We start from the raw sequence: 21,125 nt of genomic DNA, 5'->3' as shown, positions 1-21,125 counted from the left end.
GGCTTTCATCTTGGAGCTGGGGTGGTTCTCACCTCTTCTTCACACTGCTTCTTGCTTTTTGTGTTGATGTTTGAGACAGGGTCTTCCCCTACAGCACTGGCTGGCTTGGAATATACTACTTCTGCCTGGGGCGTGTTCAGATCCCAGGCAAACACCCCCAAAGCCTGGCTCTGTTTCACCATTTTGATTTTACCTCTGTGTATGGTGTGAAGGAGGGTGATGGAAAGACACTAGGGCTTTTGAGACACATGGGGGGGGGCACCCAGCTCCTTCGGTCCCAGCCTTGGAGAGCCCTTGGTTCCAGATGGCTGGCTGATGCACAAAATGGCCTGGATCTGAGTCATATCCTGGAATAGTGGCTTGTGGGAACCCCCAGTGGTTTCTGCCTGTGGCTGTAGCAGTGAGACTGCAGTGTCGGTGGTTTTCAGCAGCTGGCTTCACTGACAGTGGCTAAGAGAGGATCTGACTTTTTATTTCCTGTCAGCAGCCCATGGCTCTCTTCAGCTCATTCACTACATGAACGGTTTCCTTTTTCCTGCCCAGGGTCTTGGTGCCTTCACATGGGAGAAAAGCCCTACTGCTGAGCAGCACCCCCCCCCCCGGCCCCTTGTGTGGTTGCTTGTCTTTTTGTATTCACAGAGGCCTTTCCTCCAGGCTGGAGGAAAAGTGCCCTCCTTGATGCACCTCTCACTGAGGCCCTGTGTCCCGCGTAGCTAGGATTCAAGATGTGAACCACCAGCACCCAGCAAGAAGACCCAATTCTGCTTCTTTTAAATGTACTTTATTGTTATTATAAAGATGATGCACAGAGGGATTCTAATGACATGAGTCAGGTAATGAGTGCATTTCCTGTCGTACAGTCAAGAAGACCGGATTCTTAGTGCTGTTTTGTTCCAGAAAACCTTGGCTATTCTCCAGCTGGGAGAGGTGGACTTGCCCCTGCTGATGACAGGAAGGAACTGCCGCAGTGCCAGGGCTGGGGGTGGGGCTGGCGTAAGGTCCAGGTAAGTGAACAGGGGGTCTTAGAGGAGGAGAGTAGCCACTGAATCTCCTTGCATGAACAGGGTGTCTAGTGGAAGGGTGCCGGAGTGGCTTCTAAGTAGGGGAGTAGGGCAGGAAGTAGGGGAGCCAGGCCTGGCAGCAAGCAGAGCCAATAGGTGGAAAGCTGGCAATTCCCCTCTCCTCCCTGACTGGGACAGCAAGATTCCTGGGGCCTGTGTAGACAGGGTCCCTGCAGCCCCGTGTGCCAATCAGCCAAAGGTGCCAGTCTGCCCTCTGAGCAGCTGCACTGCTGAAGGTGGCAAAGAACCATTCGTGCCCCTTAATTCCCACAGCAGGTGCCCTTGCCCTGCACCGGGCACTGGGCCCTGGCACAGCCATCCTCTGCTTCAGGCAGCTATGGGCATTTCAGGTCCACACCAAGAGTGGGCGGAGCCTGCTGGTGGACAGAATTTGTGAGTGCCTGCTGCAGATTCCAAGGCAGGTGGGGCTGGGGTTTTCTGGTCTGCTGAGCCAGTGCTGACTAGGCAAGGAGTGTGGCTAGTGCCTCTCACACACCTAGAACGTGTCCTAGGCAGTGCTCCCAGTGGAGTCTGGGAGAAAGGAAGACAAATAATTATGAGGCCTTGAGTTGCTTCATTTCATGCATACAGAGTTACAGGGTCACACCCTATCTACAACCAACAAATAAAAGACAGAAGAAAAGAGAATGACAGAAATGTGACTAATTTTAAAATTTTTCATGGTTCTGTTTCTTTTTTTTTTTTAGGGTCTGGTTGTGGGGCCTGAACTCTGGGCCTGGGCACTGTCCCTCAGCTCTTCACCTCAAGGCTAGCACTCTACCCCTTGAGCCACAGCACCACTTCTTGTTTCTGTGGTGCTGAGGAATCGAACCCAGGGCCTCATGCATGCAAGGCAAGTGCTCTACCACTGAGCCACCTTCCCAGCCCAGTTCTGTTTCTAAAAGTGGTAGAGCACTAGCCTTGAGTAAAAGAGATCAGGGACAGTGCCCAGGCCCTGAGTTCAAGTCCCACGAGTGACAAAAAAAGACTATGTATGGAGATGACATAAGAAACCTCAGTGAAATCTGTTAAACAATACTGCCAAGCTGGGCGCCAGTGGCTCATGCCTTCGATCCTAGTTACTCAGGAAGCTGAGATCTGAGGATCACGGTTCAAAGCCAGCCAGGACAGAAAATTAACCACCAGAAATTAACCACCAGTGGCTCCAGTGGTAGAGCACTCGCCTTGAGCTGAAGAGCTCAGGGACAGTATCCAGGCCTAGGGTTCAAGCCCCTTAACCAACAACAACAAAAAATACTGCCACAGTGTAGGTCAGGTAAAGAGAGCAATAGAGCATGTTATACTTGAAAAAGGAGGATCCCACACAACCATCCCAGGGGACCATGCAGAGGCAGGCAGGTACAGGAGAAAAGATTATTATAAGGTTTATTAGAGGAGCCATATTTCCCCCAAGAGGGAGCACATGGCCTCTGACCCCATCCAGGGAGCAGGAGGGTCTGAGGGATAGGAAGTGAGGTAGATGGTGTAAGGTCCATTCCTGGACGGCGAACAGACCTCGCCCAGTACCTGCGTTACCTAGGCAACTGGGACACCTGGAAGAGGTCACATCCGCATCCGCTGAGGTCACATCTTAACCTGATGTGGCCACACCTTTCTCCCACCTGATCCCACTTCCCTTTACCTGGACACAGCCTTCCCCGCCCCCTACCCTATATAGGGCCTAACTGGGAGCCAGAGGCTCTCTCTTGGGCCAGCCACGTGGAGTACCAACCTTGCCTGGTCCCATCAGGTCTACTGAATAAACCTACCCCTTACCTGAATACCACGTGCGTGCTGGTGCTGTTCTTACTCAGCTACCTCTTTTAAAAACCTAACAGATGGGAGTTCAGGTGGGTCTGGGTGGAGAGAAGGAGGCGCTCCAGGAATGTGAGGAGGGCCCAGGTGTGGATGGAGCTGAGGACCAAACATGAGCATAATAGTAACAATACTCTTTAAAAAAATAATATATGGGGGCTGGGGAGGTGGCTCAGTGGTAGAGCGCTTGCCTTGCATGCCTGAGGCCCTGGGTTTGATTCCTCAGCACCACATAAGCAAAAAGAAAAAAGCCGGAAGTGGTGCTGTGGCTCAAGTGGTAGAGCACTAGCCTTGAACTGAAGAGCTGAGGGACAGTGCCCAGGCCCAGAGTTCAGGCCCCATGACCAGACCCAAAAAAACAAACAAACAAAAAATAATATATGAGGCTGGGCACTAGAACTCATGACTGTAATCCTAGCTACTCAAGAGGATGAAAAGTGAGGATCATGATCCACAGCCAGTCTGGACTGGGAAATCTGTGAGACTCATCTTTCAAAAACATACCATAAAATCTGGAAGTAGAGATTTGGCTCAAGTGGCAGAGTGGTATTTTTTTTGTCAGTCATGGGGCCTGAACTTTGGGCCTGGGTGCTTCCCTCAGCTCTTCAGCTCAAGGCTAGTGCCCTACCACTTGAGCCACAGCGCCACTTCTAGCTTTTTCTGCTTATGTGGTGCTGAGGAATCGAACCCAGGGCCTCAGGCATGCAAGGCAAGCACTCTACCACTGAGCCACCTTCCCAGCCCCTTGAGTAGTATTCTTGAGCAAAAGAAGCTCATAGTCAGCTCCTGTGTGTGTGTGTGTGTACACACATACATATACATGTATATTTAGAAATATGTAATTTGGGCTGGGAAGGTGGCTCAGTAGTAGGGTGCTTGCCTTGCATGCCTGAGCCCTGGGTTCGATTCTTCAGCACCACATAAGCAAAAAGAAAAAAGGCAGAAGTGGCGCTGTGGCTCAAGTGGTAGAGTGCTAGCCTTGAGCTGAAAGCTGAGGGACAGTGCCCAGGCCCAGAGTTCAGGCCCCACGACTGGACCCCCCCCCCAAAAAAAAGAAATATACACATTATATATATTTGCACACATGTAAAATAGGCTGGCTCTGTTGGCTCATATCTATAATCCTACCCTCTCAGGAGGCTGAGATCTGAGGATCATGGTTTAAAGCCAGCGTGGACAGAATCTGTGAGGCTTGTCTCCAATTAACTACCAGAAAATGATGTGGTACTGTGGCTCAAAGTGGTAGGGCGCTAGCCTTGGTCAACCACACTTAATAAAAGCTGGGTACTGGTCCCTCACACCTGTAATACTTGCTAGTTAGGAGGCTAGATCTCAGAATTGAAGCTTGAAGCCAGCCTGAGCAGCAAAGCCCTAGACACTCTTACCTCCAATTAACTACCAAAAAGTTGTAAGTGGAGCTAGGACTCAAGTGGTAGAGCGCTAACCTTAAGCAGCAAAGCTTAGAGACATTGTCCAGGCCCTGAATTTAAGCTCCAGGACTGGTATCAAAACAAAATCAGGTAAAATGAAATGAAAAACAAATGAAATATACAATCACAAATATACTATTTCTGGGAGTCATGTACCTGACTTTTTTTTTTTTTGTCAGTTGTGGGGCTTGATCTCTGTGTCTGGGCTCTGTCCCTGAGCTCTTCAGCTACCACTTGAGCCACAGCACCACTTCCGGTTTTCTGGTGGCTTATTGGAGATAAGAGTCTCATAGACTTTCCTGCCCCGGCTGGCTTTGAACCATGATCCTAAGATCTCAACCTAAGAAGCTACAATTACAGGCGTGAGCCACCGGCGCTAGGCTAGAATCCACTTTTTCAAGTGTTTGTTTTTGATGGACAGATGTGTTTTAAGATAACCTTGCTCAGTTGCTCAGTTTCCAAAGCATAGTAATTATTTCGGGCAAGGAATTGGGTCAGTGGAAGAGAGCTGCTCTTTTACTGCAGCTTGGGAGTGTGAGGCTTAAATCCAAGAAGAAAACGCTGCTGTGTTTCTAATTGAGCTACTCAGTAATGCTGTGGCTGTCTCTGAATTCCTGGCTGCCGCTTTCCATGTTTGGTTTCCCTGGTCTTTCCTGGTTGCCACAGCTGTGAGTGTATGCCACAAGTCTTCATAAGCCTTCCCCAAAAAGAGCTGCGGCCATTTGCTAAACATAGGCCACACCTGTCCGAGGGCAAGGGAAGACACTCCACAGAAACCTCACCCCGCCCCCATAACGCAGGCGTGCGGTGGAAGCCACGCCCCCTACCAGGCGCACGGAAGCTCCGCCCACCTTTCCTCAGACCTTGCCCCGTGAATGTGCTGAGGGGGTGGTGTAGACGCGAAGCGAAGAACCGGTCAGTGACATTTTGTGAACCGGTCTGGCGGGCCGGCGGGGTGGGGCTGAGAGCCGCCACACTAGGAAGCTGCAGTGGGTGGAGCTCCCGCCAGGGGGCGCTAGACATCCGGTAGGCCGGAACTGGGGCGGGGCCCGGGGCCACGTGACCGCGTCTCCCGCTTTCTGAAGCCACACCGCTATGGAAGAGGTAGTGCCCGTGGTTATGGCTCCCTTTTCCTCCCACCCCTCCAACTCTCCCCTGGGAAAGCTCTTCCCCCGCCTAGCTCGTGCCCAGTTGTGCCTACGAGGTCTCCAGGACTGTAATTCCCCATGGAGACTTGTTAGCCTTTTCTCTTTACGAAGGCGCACACTCCCCAGTCACCGGGAGATGGGAATATGGCATATGGTTGCTCATAAAAGGCTTTCAGTGCTCTTGGGTTAAGGAGCTTTTGGGGTGGGTCGCCTGCTCCACGACTTCCTTGCTGACAAAGGAACGTGACTGGGGATCTCATTCTTGGGCTTTCCTGCCAGGTTATATCGCCTGGAGGAAATCCTGGAGTACTTGTCCGTGTATTCAAGCTGGAGGACACCTACGCTGCCGCGGGGGTCCTGCCACAGTACTTTGCTTTCGTGTCGTGAAATAAAGTTACGATAAAGCCTGTTAACAATTTTCTGCCCAAGATGGCCAGCCGGAAGCTGACTTTTTGAGTTGATGTGTCGAAACCCTATTGGCTAGCAACCAGTCCGTTGACTGGTGCCTAGTCACCACCCCATTTGGAGTCTGTAAGAAGCTCCTCCTTCACGCAGGCGCAGAGTGACAGTTTATCTATGGTCGAGTTCCATGATAGAGTGTCCACCCGCCCTCTAGCTGAAACTCTATGGTCCTCGTGCTGGAAGATAGTCCGCCTATATAAGGAATGCGCAAGCGTGGGAGCGCCTCTTTTCCTCCGGCGCGGTGAGTACGCACGGCAGCTCGTGGTTGAATACCCTTGTCTTTTCTCTTTGGGGGGTTTGAAACCTGCCTTCGTTTGCTATCCCAATCTTGTGTCGTTGCAGCCACTGAAGACTCTGGTGTCGCCATGGGTCGCCGCCCCGCCCGGTGGTGAGTAGGATCATTTTTATTTCACTGCTGGAGAAAGGAAGGGATAATTGCTTTTGGCCCCAAACATGGCCATTGGGTGGAGCCTCCATCCCGTGGCGGTCAAGTCCTGGGAACTGACTCCATGTTTTCCATGCTACTTCTCTGTTTGCCTTTGTTCATGCTGGTGCTATTCCTTTTCTTTAAAAGTTACTTTAAGGTGCTTCCCCGGTTTTGTTGTTTGGCGCCCAATTGGCTCACGAATGCATGGCGGCGCCAGTATTGGGGTGGGAGACGGGTTGCGTGCCGCGCGCCACTCAACAAGTTTTCCGCGTTTGAGTGCATGGTTTTCTGGATCTTTTTGTGCCGATCCTGTTTTACTTCCGGACGTTGTGCCCTGCGGCCTCCGGACACGAAGGCCAACGGGAGAGAGGCGCTCGGTGCCGCCTCGGGCGTGCTGCAGGGGGCGCCGGGTGCCTTTCTTGTTGCAGTTCTCTATCACGTGCTCGGAAGTCTCGAGTTGGCAACTCTCGTAGGGAACGTGGAGCGCACCGCGCTGGAGTGTATTGGTGGAGAATTATACTTTACTTGACCTTGTTCAGATTCTTGTTAAAATCGTCAATGCAGTGGAAAGCTTAAAATAACAGTGCCGACAAAGCATAAAAAGCTCACTGGAGATCAGCTGTGTGTACTTTAGCGTTCAGTTTATTCACTGTCGCTTGTTTCCTTTGCAGTTACCGGTATTGTAAGAACAAGCCGTACCCAAAGTCTCGCTTTTGTCGAGGTGTCCCCGGTAAGCAGTAAGAGCTCCCACACCGTTTTGACCCTGCATAGTTGGATGCCTTGCGAAGACTTTGCACATTTAGCCAACTTCTTTTTTCAGATGCCAAGATCCGCATCTTTGACCTGGGGCGGAAGAAGGCAAAAGTGGATGAGTTCCCACTTTGTGGGCACATGGTGTCAGATGAATATGAGCAGCTCTCCTCTGAAGGTGAGGTCGGCTTGTTTTTTGTGGGGATGAACACTATTAAGCATGACCCTCAATTTCCTACCTTGCTCTTCACTCCTAGCCCTGGAGGCTGCCCGTATTTGTGCCAACAAGTATATGGTAAAAAGTTGTGGCAAAGATGGCTTTCATATTCGAGTACGACTGCATCCTTTCCACGTCATTCGCATCAACAAGATGTTGTCCTGCGCTGGGGCTGACAGGTGAGCTGAGGCTTGGGCTTGAAATTTTCATCAGGCAGGAAGCTCAAAACGCCTTTGTGGTGACTTAAAACACAACTACACACGAACTGGCAAGCACATGTCAGCAGAACTGTCTGCTCTAGATAACCAGCCAGAAAAAAGTATGGCTAAAGCTTAGCGATTTCTGGGATAGAGGTGGAGGAGGTCGGAGAGAGAGCTCCACTATGAGCATGATCATAACCATGCTCCAGCAAGCCTGGAGCTGGTAAGCTGTCTAGCACTTTGTGGGGCCTCAACCATCACTTGGAATTCTCTGCAGCCAATTAAGCCGACCAGGTTCCTTTTCTCATGGGGACATGGTGTGCACTGGTTGCAAACAGCAACCTCCTTGGTAGTGTATGCAGCCTGTTGCTTGTATGGGTTGCCCTAAGGGACCTTGGAGACAGTTTTCCAGTGTATTTTCATGACTCTGACTTTATACTGTCCCCCTACCTAGGCTCCAGACAGGTATGCGGGGTGCCTTTGGGAAACCCCAGGGCACTGTGGCCAGGGTTCACATTGGCCAGGTAATCATGTCCATCCGCACCAAGCTGCAGAATAAAGAACATGTAATTGAGGCCTTACGCAGGGCCAAGTTCAAGTTCCCTGGTCGTCAGAAGGTGAGTAGTACTGCAAGCCCCATCTCACCTTTCTTGGCTTGTCCCTGTTCATCTCACCTTCGTCCTTTCCCATCTCCCTAGATCCACATCTCCAAGAAGTGGGGCTTTACCAAGTTCAACGCGGATGAGTTTGAAGACATGGTAGCTGAGAAGCGCCTCATCCCTGATGGCTGTGGGGTCAAATACATCCCGAATCGTGGTCCTCTGGATAAGTGGCGAGCCCTGCACTCATGAAGGCCTCCATCCACTGAGCTATATCACCCCCACTTCGATCATGTTCCCCAATAAAACTTGCATTATGTCTAATATGTCTCGCCATCTGGTTCTTCATTGGGTGGCACTGGAGTTTGGACGCAAGTGGGTACTGGTGGGTACTAGTGCTGGGATTTGAATTCAAGGTCTTAACCAGCTAGTGGGGCATGTGCTCCATCAGTGCTAGCCAGAAGCCTCGACTGTCTCTGGTGCTGTTGTCAGACTTTAGCCTATCTTTTTTTTTTTTTTGGTCGGTTATGGGGCTTGAACTCTGGGCCTGGGCATTGTCCCTCAGCTCAAGGCAAGCCCTCTACAGCTTGAGCCACAGCACCACTTCTGGTTTTCTAGTGGTTTATTGGGCCTGAGCGCTGTGTCCCTCAGCTCAAGGCTTAGCACTCTACCACTTGAGCTACGTCACTTCCTCTAGTGGTTTATTGGACATAAGAGTCTCAGACTTTCCTGCCCGGGCTGCTTTGAACCGCGATCCTCAGATCTCAGCCTCCTTGAGTAGCTAGGATGACAGGCGTGAGCCACCGGCGCCTATCTTATTTTCTAATGCCAAAGCAAAAACTCAGATTGAAGGGCTGTACTTGAGAGTAACCACAAGGGAGTCTACGATTTGAGTTTAAAAAGCATGTGTTAGTCACATCTTGACCAGCAAGCCCTGGCCGTGTTAGGACTGGCTGAGGAGAGGTGACATCCTGAGGGACAGAATGCAATGTGTGGGGCTTGACTGGCTGCCCTGCTTGCACAGCAGGATTCAATGAGGCACAGCTCCACTTCCGGGTTTTGCTGATAGACTGCTTGGGTTAGGTTGGAGCCTCAGTCCTCAGATCTGAGCCTAGTAGTCAGCATTAAAGGTGTGAGCCACTAGCATCCTGATCCCTTGCTGGTTTTTGTTTTGTTTTTTGTTGGTCATGGGACTTGGATTCTGGGCTTGGGTGTTGTCCCTGAGCTCTTCAGCTCAAGGTTAGTGCTCTACCACTTGAGCCACAGCACCACTTAAGAGTTTTCTGGTGGTTCATTGGAGATAGGTGTCTCACAGACTTGTGCCTGGGCTGACTTTGAACTTCAATCCTCAGGTCTCAGTCTCCTGAGTAGCGTGAGCCACTGGTGCCTGGCTCTTTCTGGTTTTGAGATGGTTTCTTGCTATGTGGCTAAGGCTGTTCTTGAACTCATTGCCTCAAGCAGTCCTACCTCAGACTCCCTAGTGGCTGGGCCTTCAGGCCACCACCCACAGCTATTTATTTAGTTTCCGTAATGGGGCTTGACTCAGGACCTTATGTTCTCATTTAGCTTTTTTGCCCAAGGCTGGAACTCTACCACTTGAGTCACACTCCCATTCCCAGGAGGAATTTCCATTTTCAGGATGGCTTTAAATTACAATCTCACATCTCACCTTCCTGAATAGTTAGGATGACAGGTGTGAGCCACTGGTGCCTGGCTCCAACTTTTTTTTTTATTAAGATATAATTCATAGGGGCTGGGAAGGTGGCTCCGTGGTAGAGCACTTGCCTTGCATGCTCAAGGTCCTGGGTTCGATTCCTCAGCACCACATAAGAAAAAAGCCGGAAGTGGCGCTGTGGCTCAAGTGGTAGAGTGCTAGCCTTGAGCTGAAGAGCTGAGGGACAGCGCCCAGGCCCAGAGTTCAGGCCCCACGACCGGACCCAAAAACAAAAAACAAAAACAAAGATATAATTCATAGTTGGATGCTGGTGGCTCACGCCTATAATCCTAGCTACTCGGGGCTGACACATGAGGTTCTCTTGTTTATCTTTGCTGCTCAAGACTGCTGCTTTACCAGTTGAGCTACATCCCCACTTCTGGCTTTGTGCTGGTTACCTACAGACAAGAGTTTCATAGAAGTTGGGTGCTGGTGGCTCACGCCTGTAACCTTAGTTAATAAGGAGGCTGAGATCTGAAGATCACAGTTCAAAGTCAGCCTAGGTAAGAAAGACCCTTGAGACTTATTTCCAATTAATCACCAGAAAGCCAGAAGTGGAGCTGTGGCTCAAAGTGATAGAGCACTAGCCTTGAGCAAAAAAAGCTCAGGGAAGTAGGAGAAAAATGAGGGAAGGGGTAACAAGTTTGACAAGAAAGGTACTTAATATCCTGAGTTTAAGCCCAAGTATTGGCGTGTGCATGTGCATGTGCGCACACCCCCCCCCCAAAAAAAAAAGCACTAGTGATAGAGTGCTTGCTTAGCATGCATGAAGCCCTGGGCCTCATTACCACATAAACAGAAAAAGCCTGAAGTGGCACTGCCCCACCATTCTACTGTCTTTTTTTTCCCTTGGTTATTCTACTGTCTTGATTTTACCAGTAGCCTGGTAGAAGTGAAATGACAGTGTTTAACTTTTATGACTCTTATTATTTTAATTTGTCAGTTGTGGGGCTTGAACTCAGCCTATATGCTGTCCTTGAGCTCTTTTGCTCAAGGGTATGGTTTTCTGGTGGTTAATTGGAGATCTGCATCTCAAGGCAGCTGGGTGCTGGTGCTCACATATGTAATCCTAGCTACTCAGGAGGCTGAAATCTGAGGATTGCAGTTCGAAGCCAGCCTGGGCAGAAAAATCCTCGTGAGGGGGCTGGGAAGGTGGCTCAGTGGTAGAGCGCTTGCCTTGCATGCTCGAGGCCCTGGGCTTGATTCCTCAGCACCACATAAACAAAAAGAAAAAAGCCGGAAGTGATGCTGTGGCTCAAGTGGTAGAGCGCTAGCCTTGAGCTGAAGAGCTGAGGGACAGCACCCAGGCCCAGAGTTGAGGCCCCACGACCGACAAAAAAAAGGAAAAAAGAAAAAAGAAAAATCCTCGTGAGACTCTTATCACCAATAAACTACTCAAAAAGGCAGAAGTGGCACAGTGGCTCAAGTGTTGAGCACAAAGAGGCTCAGGGACAGCACTCAGGCCCTGAGTTTGAGCCCCGGGACTGGCACAGACAAACAAGTCATGGATTTTCCTGCTTGGGCTGGCTTTGAACCATGATCCTCAGATCTCAGCCTCCTGAGTAGCTAGGATTACAGATGCAAGCCACTGGTCAATGGCAGTCATTCTTTGAAACTGCTTAGTTGGGCTGGAGCCATGGCTTAAGCAGTAGAGTATCTGCTTAACTAGCAGAAACCCTGATACCTAACCCAGTATACCAAAAAAAAAAAAAAAAAAAAAGCTGCACAGCATCCTACCCGGCTCCCCCTTCCCCCTGCCCCAGAAACCTTGAATAGAGTAACCTCTGTGTACCTCTCCCCAGTTGGGATATGTTATCCTTAAGATAAAGTCCCAGCCCAGGTAATGGCACTGTGGCTCAAGTGGTAGAGCATTAGTCTTGAGCACACAGAGGCTCAGGGACAGCACCCAGGTCCAGAGTTCAGGCCCCCCGACCGACAAAAAGAAAAAGAATTGAACATGGTAGTCTCACACACTTTCCATCTTGGGCTGCTTCGAGCCATAATCCTCACATCTTAGCCTCTTGAGTTGCTGGGACTACAGGTGTGAGTCACTGGTGCTAGGCCCTCATTTCATACTTGAGGGGAAAACGAAAAAACTGTTTCCAGATTCCAGGGGGCCGTCCTGAGAGCCAACTCCCGTGGGCCAGTGAACAGGCTCTGGCTCCTCCCCCCCGTGGCGGACCCAGCGGGCGGGCTCAAGTCTGGGAACTGACGCCCTGCCCGCCCACCGTCCATCCCAGGCCCCGCCTTTCCCGGACCGCGTGGGAAGATGTTCCAGCCGGCCCGCAGCTTGAGTCACCTTAGCGGAGCAGGAGCAATCCTTTACTGAGCAGGACAGCGTCGACATGGAATCGGCGCAGAGGGAATCCAGATGTGTGCACCTCAGCTCCACCTCTGGCGTCCCTTGGGTGGAGGAGTAAGGCAGCTCTTAGCAGGGAATTGGCCCTGTTCGGGCACAGGAGGTCCTCGATTGCCAGCACCTACCCTGACTTCACGTTCTTAGGCATTGCATCCAGCATTGGGTCGGTGAAGACCTAAAGCAAGGGACAGTCGGCGCTGTGTGGGCGTTGGGATCCGTCCACTCAAGTCCTGACTGGATGAATGGTTATACCAGAATAGCGTTCCTGTTGGTCATCTTGAAAATATTTTGCAGCTGGGCACCTGTGGCTCACGTCTGTAATCCTAGCTACTCAGGAGGCTGAGATCTGAAGATCGCGGTTCAAAGCCAGCCCAGGGGACCAGGAAACTGGAAGTGGCGCTGTGGCTCAAGTGGTAGAGCGCTAGCCTTGAGCTGAAAAGCTCAGGGACAAGCCCTTGCGCAGAGTTCAGGCCCCATGACCGACAAAAAATAAATAAATAAAAGACTCCTATCTCCAATTAACCACCAAAAATCTGAAAGTGTAGCTGTGGCTCAAATGGTTGAGTGCTAGCCTTGAGCAAAAAAGCTCAGGAACAGTGCCCAGGTCCTGAGTTCAAGCCCCAGGATCAGCACAAAAAGGAAAAGGAAAAAAATTAATAGAGGATGGCTTTATTGTATTTTTCTTGTCAGTTGTGGGTCCTGAACTCTGGGCCTGGGTGCTGTCCCTCAGCTCTTCAGCTCAAGGCTAGCGCTCTACCACTTGAGCCACAACGCCACTTCCGGCTTTTTTCTTTTTGCTTACGTGGTGCTGAGGAATCGAACGAGCGACACGAGCGACAAAAAAAAAAAGGATGGATGACAAATACGGTTTGGAACTAGTCATAGCGTTTGACAGGATGTGATAGTATAAAATGCGATGTGATGGTGTAAAATATATCACATATGTAGAAATATCTTGCTGTTACTATATGTTATACATTGTATGTACTATCACATATTACATTCTGCATTACATATATGCATCATATGGTACACGCATGCAGTAGTATAAGATTGCGCGTTTGTAATTATATAAAATTACATAATGTAATACATATGAATTGTCCATGTTGCCTATATTATGTAATAATACTAAAATATCATAAATGGTTCATCCTATGTTGTGGGAATATTCCCTCAATAAAGAGGGGAATAATAAAAAGACGTGATCACACCAGCTGTTGTACTGCGCGGCCCTTGTCACCTCAAAGAATACAATTAAGGACTTGCCAGAGTAGGGCGGGGCGGGACCGGATCCGCCTCCACTGCCGTCAAGCGGCGCGATTTGCGACAAGCGGCCGGGAGCCTTGCTTTCCGGCGGGTGTGAGATCCAGGCGCCTTTACCATCCCGTTTCCAGCTTGCTGCCGCTCCGACTGCAGGTCTGGCATCTGGCCCCGGAGACGGCTGCTGTGTGGGGAGACAGCGGAGCTAGGCGGATGTTGACACACGAGGTGACCTTGGTCTAGTCTTCCGTGGTGCCGAGCAACGGCCCCGGTTCGTGCGCGGGCCTGTTCAAGGTCCTCTTTTGAGTGGCTGAGGACACAGAGCTAGGTCGGTGCGAGTGGCTGCGCTGTGGCGGGAGCACCCGGACGCGCGGGGGGGGCCGGAGGAGATGCCCCTCCACGTGAAATGGCCATTCCCCGCCGTGCCGCCGCTCACCTGGACCCTGGCCAGCAGCGTCGTCATGGGCCTGGTGGGCACGTACAGCTGCTTCTGGACCAGTGAGTGAGCCAGAGACTAAAGCAGGGTCTGGCACGGATCCCTGCCCCCCCCCCCCACGCCTGGCCAAAGTTGGGGGGACTGGGTTTGGGGAAATTGGGAGGACGTAGCCTGGCAGAGGCAAACTTTGGGCCAGGGTAGAGTAAATGGAAACCCACAGCACCCCTCCTTTCTTCCCAGAGTATATGAACCACCTCACCGTCCACAACAAGGAAGTGCTCTATGAGCTCATCGAAAACCGAGGCCCTGCCACCCCCCTCATCACCGTCTCCAATCACCAGTCCTGCATGGATGACCCGCATCTCTGGGGTAACTGGGTTAGACTGCTTGGCACAGGGAGGCACGGAAAGAAGCCAGATGGGCCAATAGAAAAAGAATAAACTTGCTTCTTCCTGGGGTCTTTGCATAGTCCTGGCACTTGTGATTCTGCAGTGCCTCAGGGATGGAAACTTGGTTTGTGGAGAGGAGCTCAGAAAATTGGAAGGAATGTGCAAATAGCCACACGGCTTTTTTATTTTTTTCCTTTTCATTTTACTCTTATGCCACTGGAACTCTGTTCTCTAAGTTGTTGGGTGCCCTACACAGTCTTGGGAACAGTTTGTGGGAGGGAGAGGATACTCTTGACAGGGTATCATGTCAAAGATGTTCTGGGCTAGGAGCTGTGTGACTTGCAATCTGGTTCCAGCATTGTACTTGGGTTTGTACCCCTCAACCAGCCCCATTTAGGAGCCTGCTTGCCTCACCTAGAAATTCCTGTTTATTTATTTTTTTTTAATTTAGTACTGAGGGATGAAGTCAAGGCCACTCAGTTGTTGGGCACTTACTCTAGCCCTAAGCCATGCCTCCAGCCCTAGAAATGCCAATTTTGCTGATTTTGTGCATGGTTACTTGGTTCAGGTCATCAGATGGCTGGGTGACCCATCAGAGAGAAGGGTGCCCACTGCTGAAAGGAGGGAGGGGTCAGACTGTCTATACTACAGCTCATGGGAAGCCACTTGGTCATATTGGAGCCTAGATGAGAAGAATCTGTGCATTGCCACAGGTGGACACGGGGAGGAAAGGAAGGAAGCCCTGGAGCTGTCCAGTAGCCTGGACCAGGGTGGTCACAGTGACATTGATGGAGAGGTTTAGAAGAATGGGCATGGTTAAAATATATTGGGGGTGGTTGCTGGTGACTCACACTTGTAATCCTAGCTACTCAGAAGGCTGAGATCTGAGGATCACGGTTTGAAGCTGGGGTAGTAAGTCCATGAGACTCTTATCTCCACTTAATCACAGAAAAAGCCGGAAGTATAGCTGTGGTGAGTAGCCAGGATTACAGGCGTGAGCCACCAGTTGCTGGCTCTGTGCCAGGGAGGAAAGTCTGGAGACTCTTATCTCCAATCAACCACCCACAAACTGGAAGTGGAGCTGCCTCTCAAAGTGGTAGAGTGATAGCCTTGAGCACAAAAGTTCAGGAACAGGGCTGGGAAGGGTGGCTCAGTGGTAGAGTGCTTGCCTTGCATGCTCGAGGCCTTGGGTTCGATTCCTCAGCACCACATAAGCAGAAAGAAAAAACCCAGAAGTGGCGCTGTGGCTCAAGTGGTAGAGCGCTAGCCTTGAGCTGAAGAGCTGAGGGACAGTGCCCAGGCCCAGAGTTCAGGCCCCACGACCGGACCAAAAAAAAAAAAAGTTCAGGCACAGTGCCCAGGTCCTGAGTTCAAGCCCCATGTTTATTTCAGGGAAATAAACAGCTTTGGGGATAAGTAAGCTGTGGAGGTTAGGGGAAACTTGAGGTTCCAACTCAAAGCTCTAGGAGATGCTTTGTTAGCTTGTAGAAAATGTTGCTGCCCTTCACCTACATTCCTTGAAATAGGGTAACAAATAAAAAGATTCTCAGTGAAGACAAGGTGAGTTGGAGCATAAAGCCTTTCTTCTCCTCTAGGGATCCTGAAACTCCGCCATATCTGGAATCTGAAGTTGATGCGTTGGTGAGGAGAAATGGGCCCCTTGAGTTGCCCACATGTCTGCCCAGATTTGCCCTTGTCCTCCTCTGCCCAGGAGAGGGCATCCAGCAGTCCAGGCAGGGTATGGGGCGGGCCCCCGCAGGCCCTTCATCTGGGTCTGTGCATGCTGATGTTGGTGGGTATCGTGCTGGGGGTGGGCAAGGAGCAGTGAGTCTGTGGGAAGGGATGACTGAGGCTGTCTGATTTAGGACCCCAGCAGCTGCAGACATCTGCTTCACTAAGGAGCTACATTCCCACTTCTTCAGCTTGGGCAAGTGCGTGCCTGTGTGCCGAGGTGAGCTGCTTCTCTGGGAGCAACTTCTAAGGGTTATCAGGCCTCCCTTAGGATAAGGAGGCTGGTGGCCAGTGCCTCTGTCCTCGAGGGACCCCTGCAAGACAATATGGAAGCCATAACATGGCAGCAGAAATATCAGGGGCTGCTTAGAGGAGATATGGTTCATAGGAGGTATCTGTTCTCTACAGCTGCTTGTATGTGCTTGGAGCTGAGGTGTGCAAATTCAAGGAGGCATCATCCAAGGCCTCTTCAGGAAGTTGATACAGGTTCACTGATGGCAGAGAGAGTGTGTGTGTGTGTGTCTCTGTGTGTGTGTGTGTGTGTGTGTGTGTGTGTGTGTGTGTGCATGCGCGCACGTGTGCGTGTACGTGCGCACGTGTGCCAGTCCTGGGGCTTGAACTCAAGGCCTAGGTACTGTCCTTGAGCTTCTTTTGCTCAAGGCTAGCAGTCTACCACTTGAGCCACAGCACCACTTCCAGCTGAAGAGCTGAGGGACAGCGCCCAGGCCCAGAGTTCAAGCCCCACGGCCGACCAAAAAAAAAAAAAAGAATCAATTTCTAGGCCAAATGCCAATGGCTCACACCTGTCATCCTAGTTGCTCATGAGGCTGAGATCTGAGGATCACAGTTCAAAGTCAGCCCAGACAGAAAAATCAATTGACTGTGTAACTGTCTGCTCCAATGGTAGAACACTAGCCTTGAGCAAAAAAGGGCTCAGGGACAGCACTCAGACAATGAGTTCAAGCCCCAGGACCAGCTATACACACATACAACACACACACACACACACACACACACACACACACACACACACACACAACACACACACACACCATTTCTAGCTGGGCATGGTAATCCTACTTGGCAGGCAGAGATAGAGAGGATAGTAATTTGAGGTCAGCCCAGGCACAAAAATAGACATTGAGAGACTCCATCTTAACCAACTTAGAAAAAAAATGCTGGGTGTGGTGATATGCATCTGTCTCCTCAGCTATATGGAAAGGGTATACAGGATGATCGCAGCAGATCCTTTTCACAGGGGCACCAGAGTGAGGCCCTGGCCTCCAGCATCATTCCTCTTGCTGGCCCCTCCCTTTTGAGGCTTCCCTGAAAACAAAAACCTCTCTGAAGTATTTTTGGGCTAGAGGAAACCATCAAGCACTTAGGAAAAAAATCTTGTAGACAACAAAACCTCCAACAGAGTCTGTTTCACTACTTTTCTTTCCTTTTTTTTTTTTTTTTTTTTGGTTGGCTGTGGAGCTTGAACTTGGGGCCTGGGCACTATCCAGGAGCCCTTTTTGCTCAAGGCTAGTGCTCTACCACTTTGAGCCACCGTTCCACTTCTGGCTTTTTCTGGGTAGCTAACTGGAGATAAGACTCTCATGGACTTTCCTGCCTGGGCTGGCTTAGAACTGTGATCCTCAGATCTTAGTCTCCTGAGTAGCTAGGATTACAGGTGTGAGCCACCGGTGCCTGACAAGGCTATTTTAGTTTGAGAGGAGGAGAATATTGAACAAAGGTGTGAATGGTGTGGTGGGAGAGATGAGCAAGTCTGACAAGGGGAATTTAGGGCAGAGTCCCCCAGGTGTGAGCTTCAGGGAGAGGAGCTGGTTTTGTGTGGAGAGTGTTGAAGGCAGGCTCCTCTTCCCCAGAAAATGGAGACTGAAGGGAACAGACCTTTTTCTGCAGGAGACGGAGTATACCAGAAGGGGATGGACTTCATTTTAGAGAAGCTCAACCATGGGGACTGGGTCCACATCTTCCCAGAAGGTCAGTGGGGCTGGCTGGCTGGAGGCCTGGGCGTGCCTGAGCATGCCTCCCAAGCTCCCCCTGTGCGCTCTCTCTAGGGAAAGTGAACATGAGTTCTGAGTTCCTGCGCTTCAAGTGGGGTGAGTGCCGTGGCCCGCGCCTCTGGCTGGGTGTGTGGGGCAGGTGATGAGTCCACTGTGCGAGCTTTCACTTGGGAGCAGCAGGGGAAAGCACTGCACAGGAGCTGTGAGGGAAGTGTGGCCTGGCTCATGACACTGCCTTGCCTCTCCCCCGGACAGGAATTGGACGCCTGATTGCCGAGTGTCACCTAAACCCCATCATCCTGCCGCTGTGGCATGTTGGTGAGCCTTCCCTTGGTGGTGTCTGAGGTGGCAGAGAGAGGGCAACTGGGGTGGAGGACCTAGGACTCCCTGTGGCCCCCAGCTGCCCTGTTCCCCTTAGTGACTGGCCTCCTGTCTACCACACTGCAGGAATGAATGATGTCCTTCCCAATAGCCCACCCTACTTCCCCCGCTTTGGCCAGGTGAGTAGATCTGCTGACCCCTGTCTGTCTCTGTCTGCTGGGCTGCCTGCTGTCTCTTCTGAGCCATACTCCAGAGGACAGATGTGGGAGGAGCTGAGCTTTAGCCACAATAGAGGAACTGAGGGGAGCCTAGATAGGGATTTCCTGGCACCAAGAGGTTTACGATGGTAACAGAAAACCAGGCCTGGGTAGGGATAGGCCGTGGGGTTGGAATGGTGCAAATCAGATATGACAAGTGCCAGGACTGGGATTGTGTTGGGCTGTGCGTGCATGCATGCATGCATGCGTGTGTGTGTCTGTGTCTGTGTGTGTGTCTGTGTGTGCACACCAGTTTTAAGGCTTGAACTCCAGGCCTGGGCAATGTTGCTGAGCTTTTTTTTGTTCAGGGCTAGCACACTCTACCACATGAGCCACAGATCTACTTCTGGCTTTTTGCTGGTTCATTGGAATAAAGAGTCTCACAGTCTTCACTGCTGGGGCTGGCTTTGAACCACGATCCTCAGATCTCATCCTCCTACATAGCTAGTATTACAGGAGTGAGACATCAGTGCCCAGCTCTACCTGCATATTTTAAGGAGGGAAAGAGGCCTAGGGGAGCACATAATATGTCAGAGTAGGACTTGGCTCTGGCTCCCCAGGTTGCTTGGGCTGGGACTGGGGACAGTTCCTTGCTCCTTGTCACCTTCGGCGGCCGGCCTCCCCACAGAAAATCACCGTGCTGATCGGGAAGCCCTTCAGTGCACTGCCTGTGCTCGAGCGGCTCCGGGCAGAGAACAAGTCAGCTGTGAGTGTCCTCCTTGTAGCTGTCCTCAGCCCTCCCACCCCTCAGCCTCCCAGGGCACCTTGGCCAAGGTCCCTGAGGGGTACAGGGCAGCCCTGTCCTCATCCTTAGGTGGAGATGCGCAAAGCTCTGACAGACTTCATTCAAGAGGAATTCCAACGCTTGAAGACACAGGCCGAGCAGCTCCATAACCACTTCCAGCCTGGGAGATAGGCGTTGTCCCACTCAGTCCGGCTGTGGAATCCTCAGCTCCAAGAAGTGGCTGTGTCCTCTAAGGCATGGGAAGAGGCAGAGCTTGGACCTCAGTACCAGCCTGGTTGGCTGTCAGCGCCACCATTGGCTTTTTTGCCTTGCATGAACCTGGGGCTGGAGGATGGATGCTGCTTTTAGCTAAGATGCGGGTTTTAGGCAGATTGGTTCCTAACCACTACTGAATGCTCTCTTCTACTTGGTGAGCATCTAGCTCCTCTGTGGTTCTTTAGTTGAAGGAGGGCTCGGCTCTTCCTCACACTTGTCCAAGAAGGCAAGAAGAGGCTTAGGCAGGGGCCTCCTTCCTTCTTGCCTTCCCACTTCCTCTCCTGGGTTTGGCAGGGAGTGAAGGAGGCAGGTGAGCAATGAGTAGGGTGGGGGAGGTGGGGCCTGGCTAGGACTATGGCCCAGGGGCCATAAGACCCCTAGGCCTGGCTCCCACCTGCCCACCCTTGCCAGTGGAAGAGCTGCTCATTACTTCCTCAGGGATGGCTGTCAGCCATGTCTTCTTTCTGCCTGAGCTTCCCCCACTGCAGAGCCTGTCTTTAGGCAAGGCCTGTCCTTGGGTCACCTGCAGACAGGAAGAAAAGTTCTCGGCCAGAAGTCAAGCCCAGCTGAGCAGAGCCTGCAGCAAGGGCCTAAGAGCTGGCCACTAATCGCCATGCTGGGGCCCGACCACTTTTCTATCCTTTCTGTCTTGGCACCTCTCATGTTCTGGAGTCTAGATTTTCATGTTTTTTAAAACAATAAAGCATCTATGTTGTGCCATTGTACCTTTGGCCTTTCTGTAGGGATGGGATGTGACCCACTGGACCAGAAAGGAGGATCCATCCCAGTTCCAGTGACTCACACCTATAACTCTAGCTACTCAAGAGGCTGAGATCTGAGCATCTTGGTTTGAAGCTAGCCTGAGTAGGAAAGTCCATGAAACTTTTTTTTTTTTGGGGGGGTCCGGTCGTGGGGCCTGAACTCTGGGCCTGGGCGCTATCCCTCAGCTCTTCAGCTCAAGGCTAGTGTTCTACCACTTGAGCCACAGTGCCACTTCCGGCTTTTTTCTTTTTGCTTATGTGGTGCTGAGGAATTGAACCCAGGGCCTCATGCATGCAAGGCAAGCACTTAACCACTGAGCCACCTTCCCAGCCCAAGACACTGTTAGAAATGAACCTTACAACTTTGGGGGGGGGGTGGGGAAGGTAGAGGAAGGAAGGGATAGTAGGAGAAAACAAAGGAGGGGGTAACAATGCCTGGCAAGAAATATACTCATCACCTTACTGATGTAATAGTAATCTCTCTGTACAGCATCTTTACAAGAAAATAAAAAAAATAAGAAAATAAAATTTTAAAAAAGAAGTGGAGGGCTGGGAAGGTGGCTCAATGGTAGAGCACTTGGCTCACATGCATGAAGCCCTGGGTTCAATTCCTCAGTACCACATAAACAGAAAAAGCCAGAAAAGATGCTGTGGCTCAAGTGGTAGAGTGCTAGCCTTGAGCAAAAACAAGCTCAGGGACAATGCCCAGGCCAAGTCCAAGCCCCAGGACTGGCTCCCCGCCAAAAAAAAGTGGAGGATGAGAGGGGAAGAAT

The 21,125-nt window shown here is 51.2% G+C and overlaps 2 protein-coding genes and 1 non-coding gene across 3 annotated transcripts; all 3 read left to right on the top strand.

Moving 5' to 3' along the window:
* The first annotated feature begins 6,193 nt into the window (after positions 1-6,193).
* Positions 6,194-8,433, top strand: Rpl10 (ribosomal protein L10). The gene is made up of 6 exons (XM_070039470.1): positions 6,194-6,304; positions 7,015-7,073; positions 7,164-7,271; positions 7,351-7,489; positions 7,965-8,127; positions 8,209-8,433. Exons 1-6 carry the CDS (start codon positions 6,282-6,284, stop codon positions 8,359-8,361), a joined length of 645 nt encoding a protein of 214 aa, XP_069895571.1. The 5' UTR covers positions 6,194-6,281; the 3' UTR covers positions 8,362-8,433.
* On the top strand, positions 7,782-7,916 carry LOC138840550 (small nucleolar RNA SNORA70). Its single transcript, XR_011376117.1, has one exon. It is a non-coding gene; the product is annotated as a small nucleolar RNA SNORA70 (small nucleolar RNA).
* A 5,103-nt stretch (positions 8,434-13,536) lies between the features above and the next one.
* On the top strand, positions 13,537-20,318 carry Tafazzin (tafazzin, phospholipid-lysophospholipid transacylase). Its single transcript, XM_070039469.1, has 10 exons — positions 13,537-13,943; positions 14,122-14,250; positions 15,866-15,911; positions 16,136-16,221; positions 17,910-17,990; positions 18,068-18,109; positions 18,269-18,331; positions 18,461-18,513; positions 19,220-19,297; positions 19,406-20,318. Exons 1-10 carry the CDS (start codon positions 13,835-13,837, stop codon positions 19,505-19,507), a joined length of 789 nt encoding a protein of 262 aa, XP_069895570.1. The 5' UTR covers positions 13,537-13,834; the 3' UTR covers positions 19,508-20,318.
* Positions 20,319-21,125: the final 807 nt, after the last annotated feature.

The sequence above is a fragment of the Dipodomys merriami genome, unplaced genomic scaffold (assembly GCF_024711535.1).
Source record: "Dipodomys merriami isolate MVZ:Mamm:240054 unplaced genomic scaffold, mDipMer1.0.p SCAF_3, whole genome shotgun sequence".
NCBI classification, from domain to species: domain Eukaryota; kingdom Metazoa; phylum Chordata; class Mammalia; order Rodentia; family Heteromyidae; genus Dipodomys; species Dipodomys merriami.
Note: the sequence above shows the minus strand (reverse complement) of the source record. Positions and strands in the feature narration are given on the sequence as shown.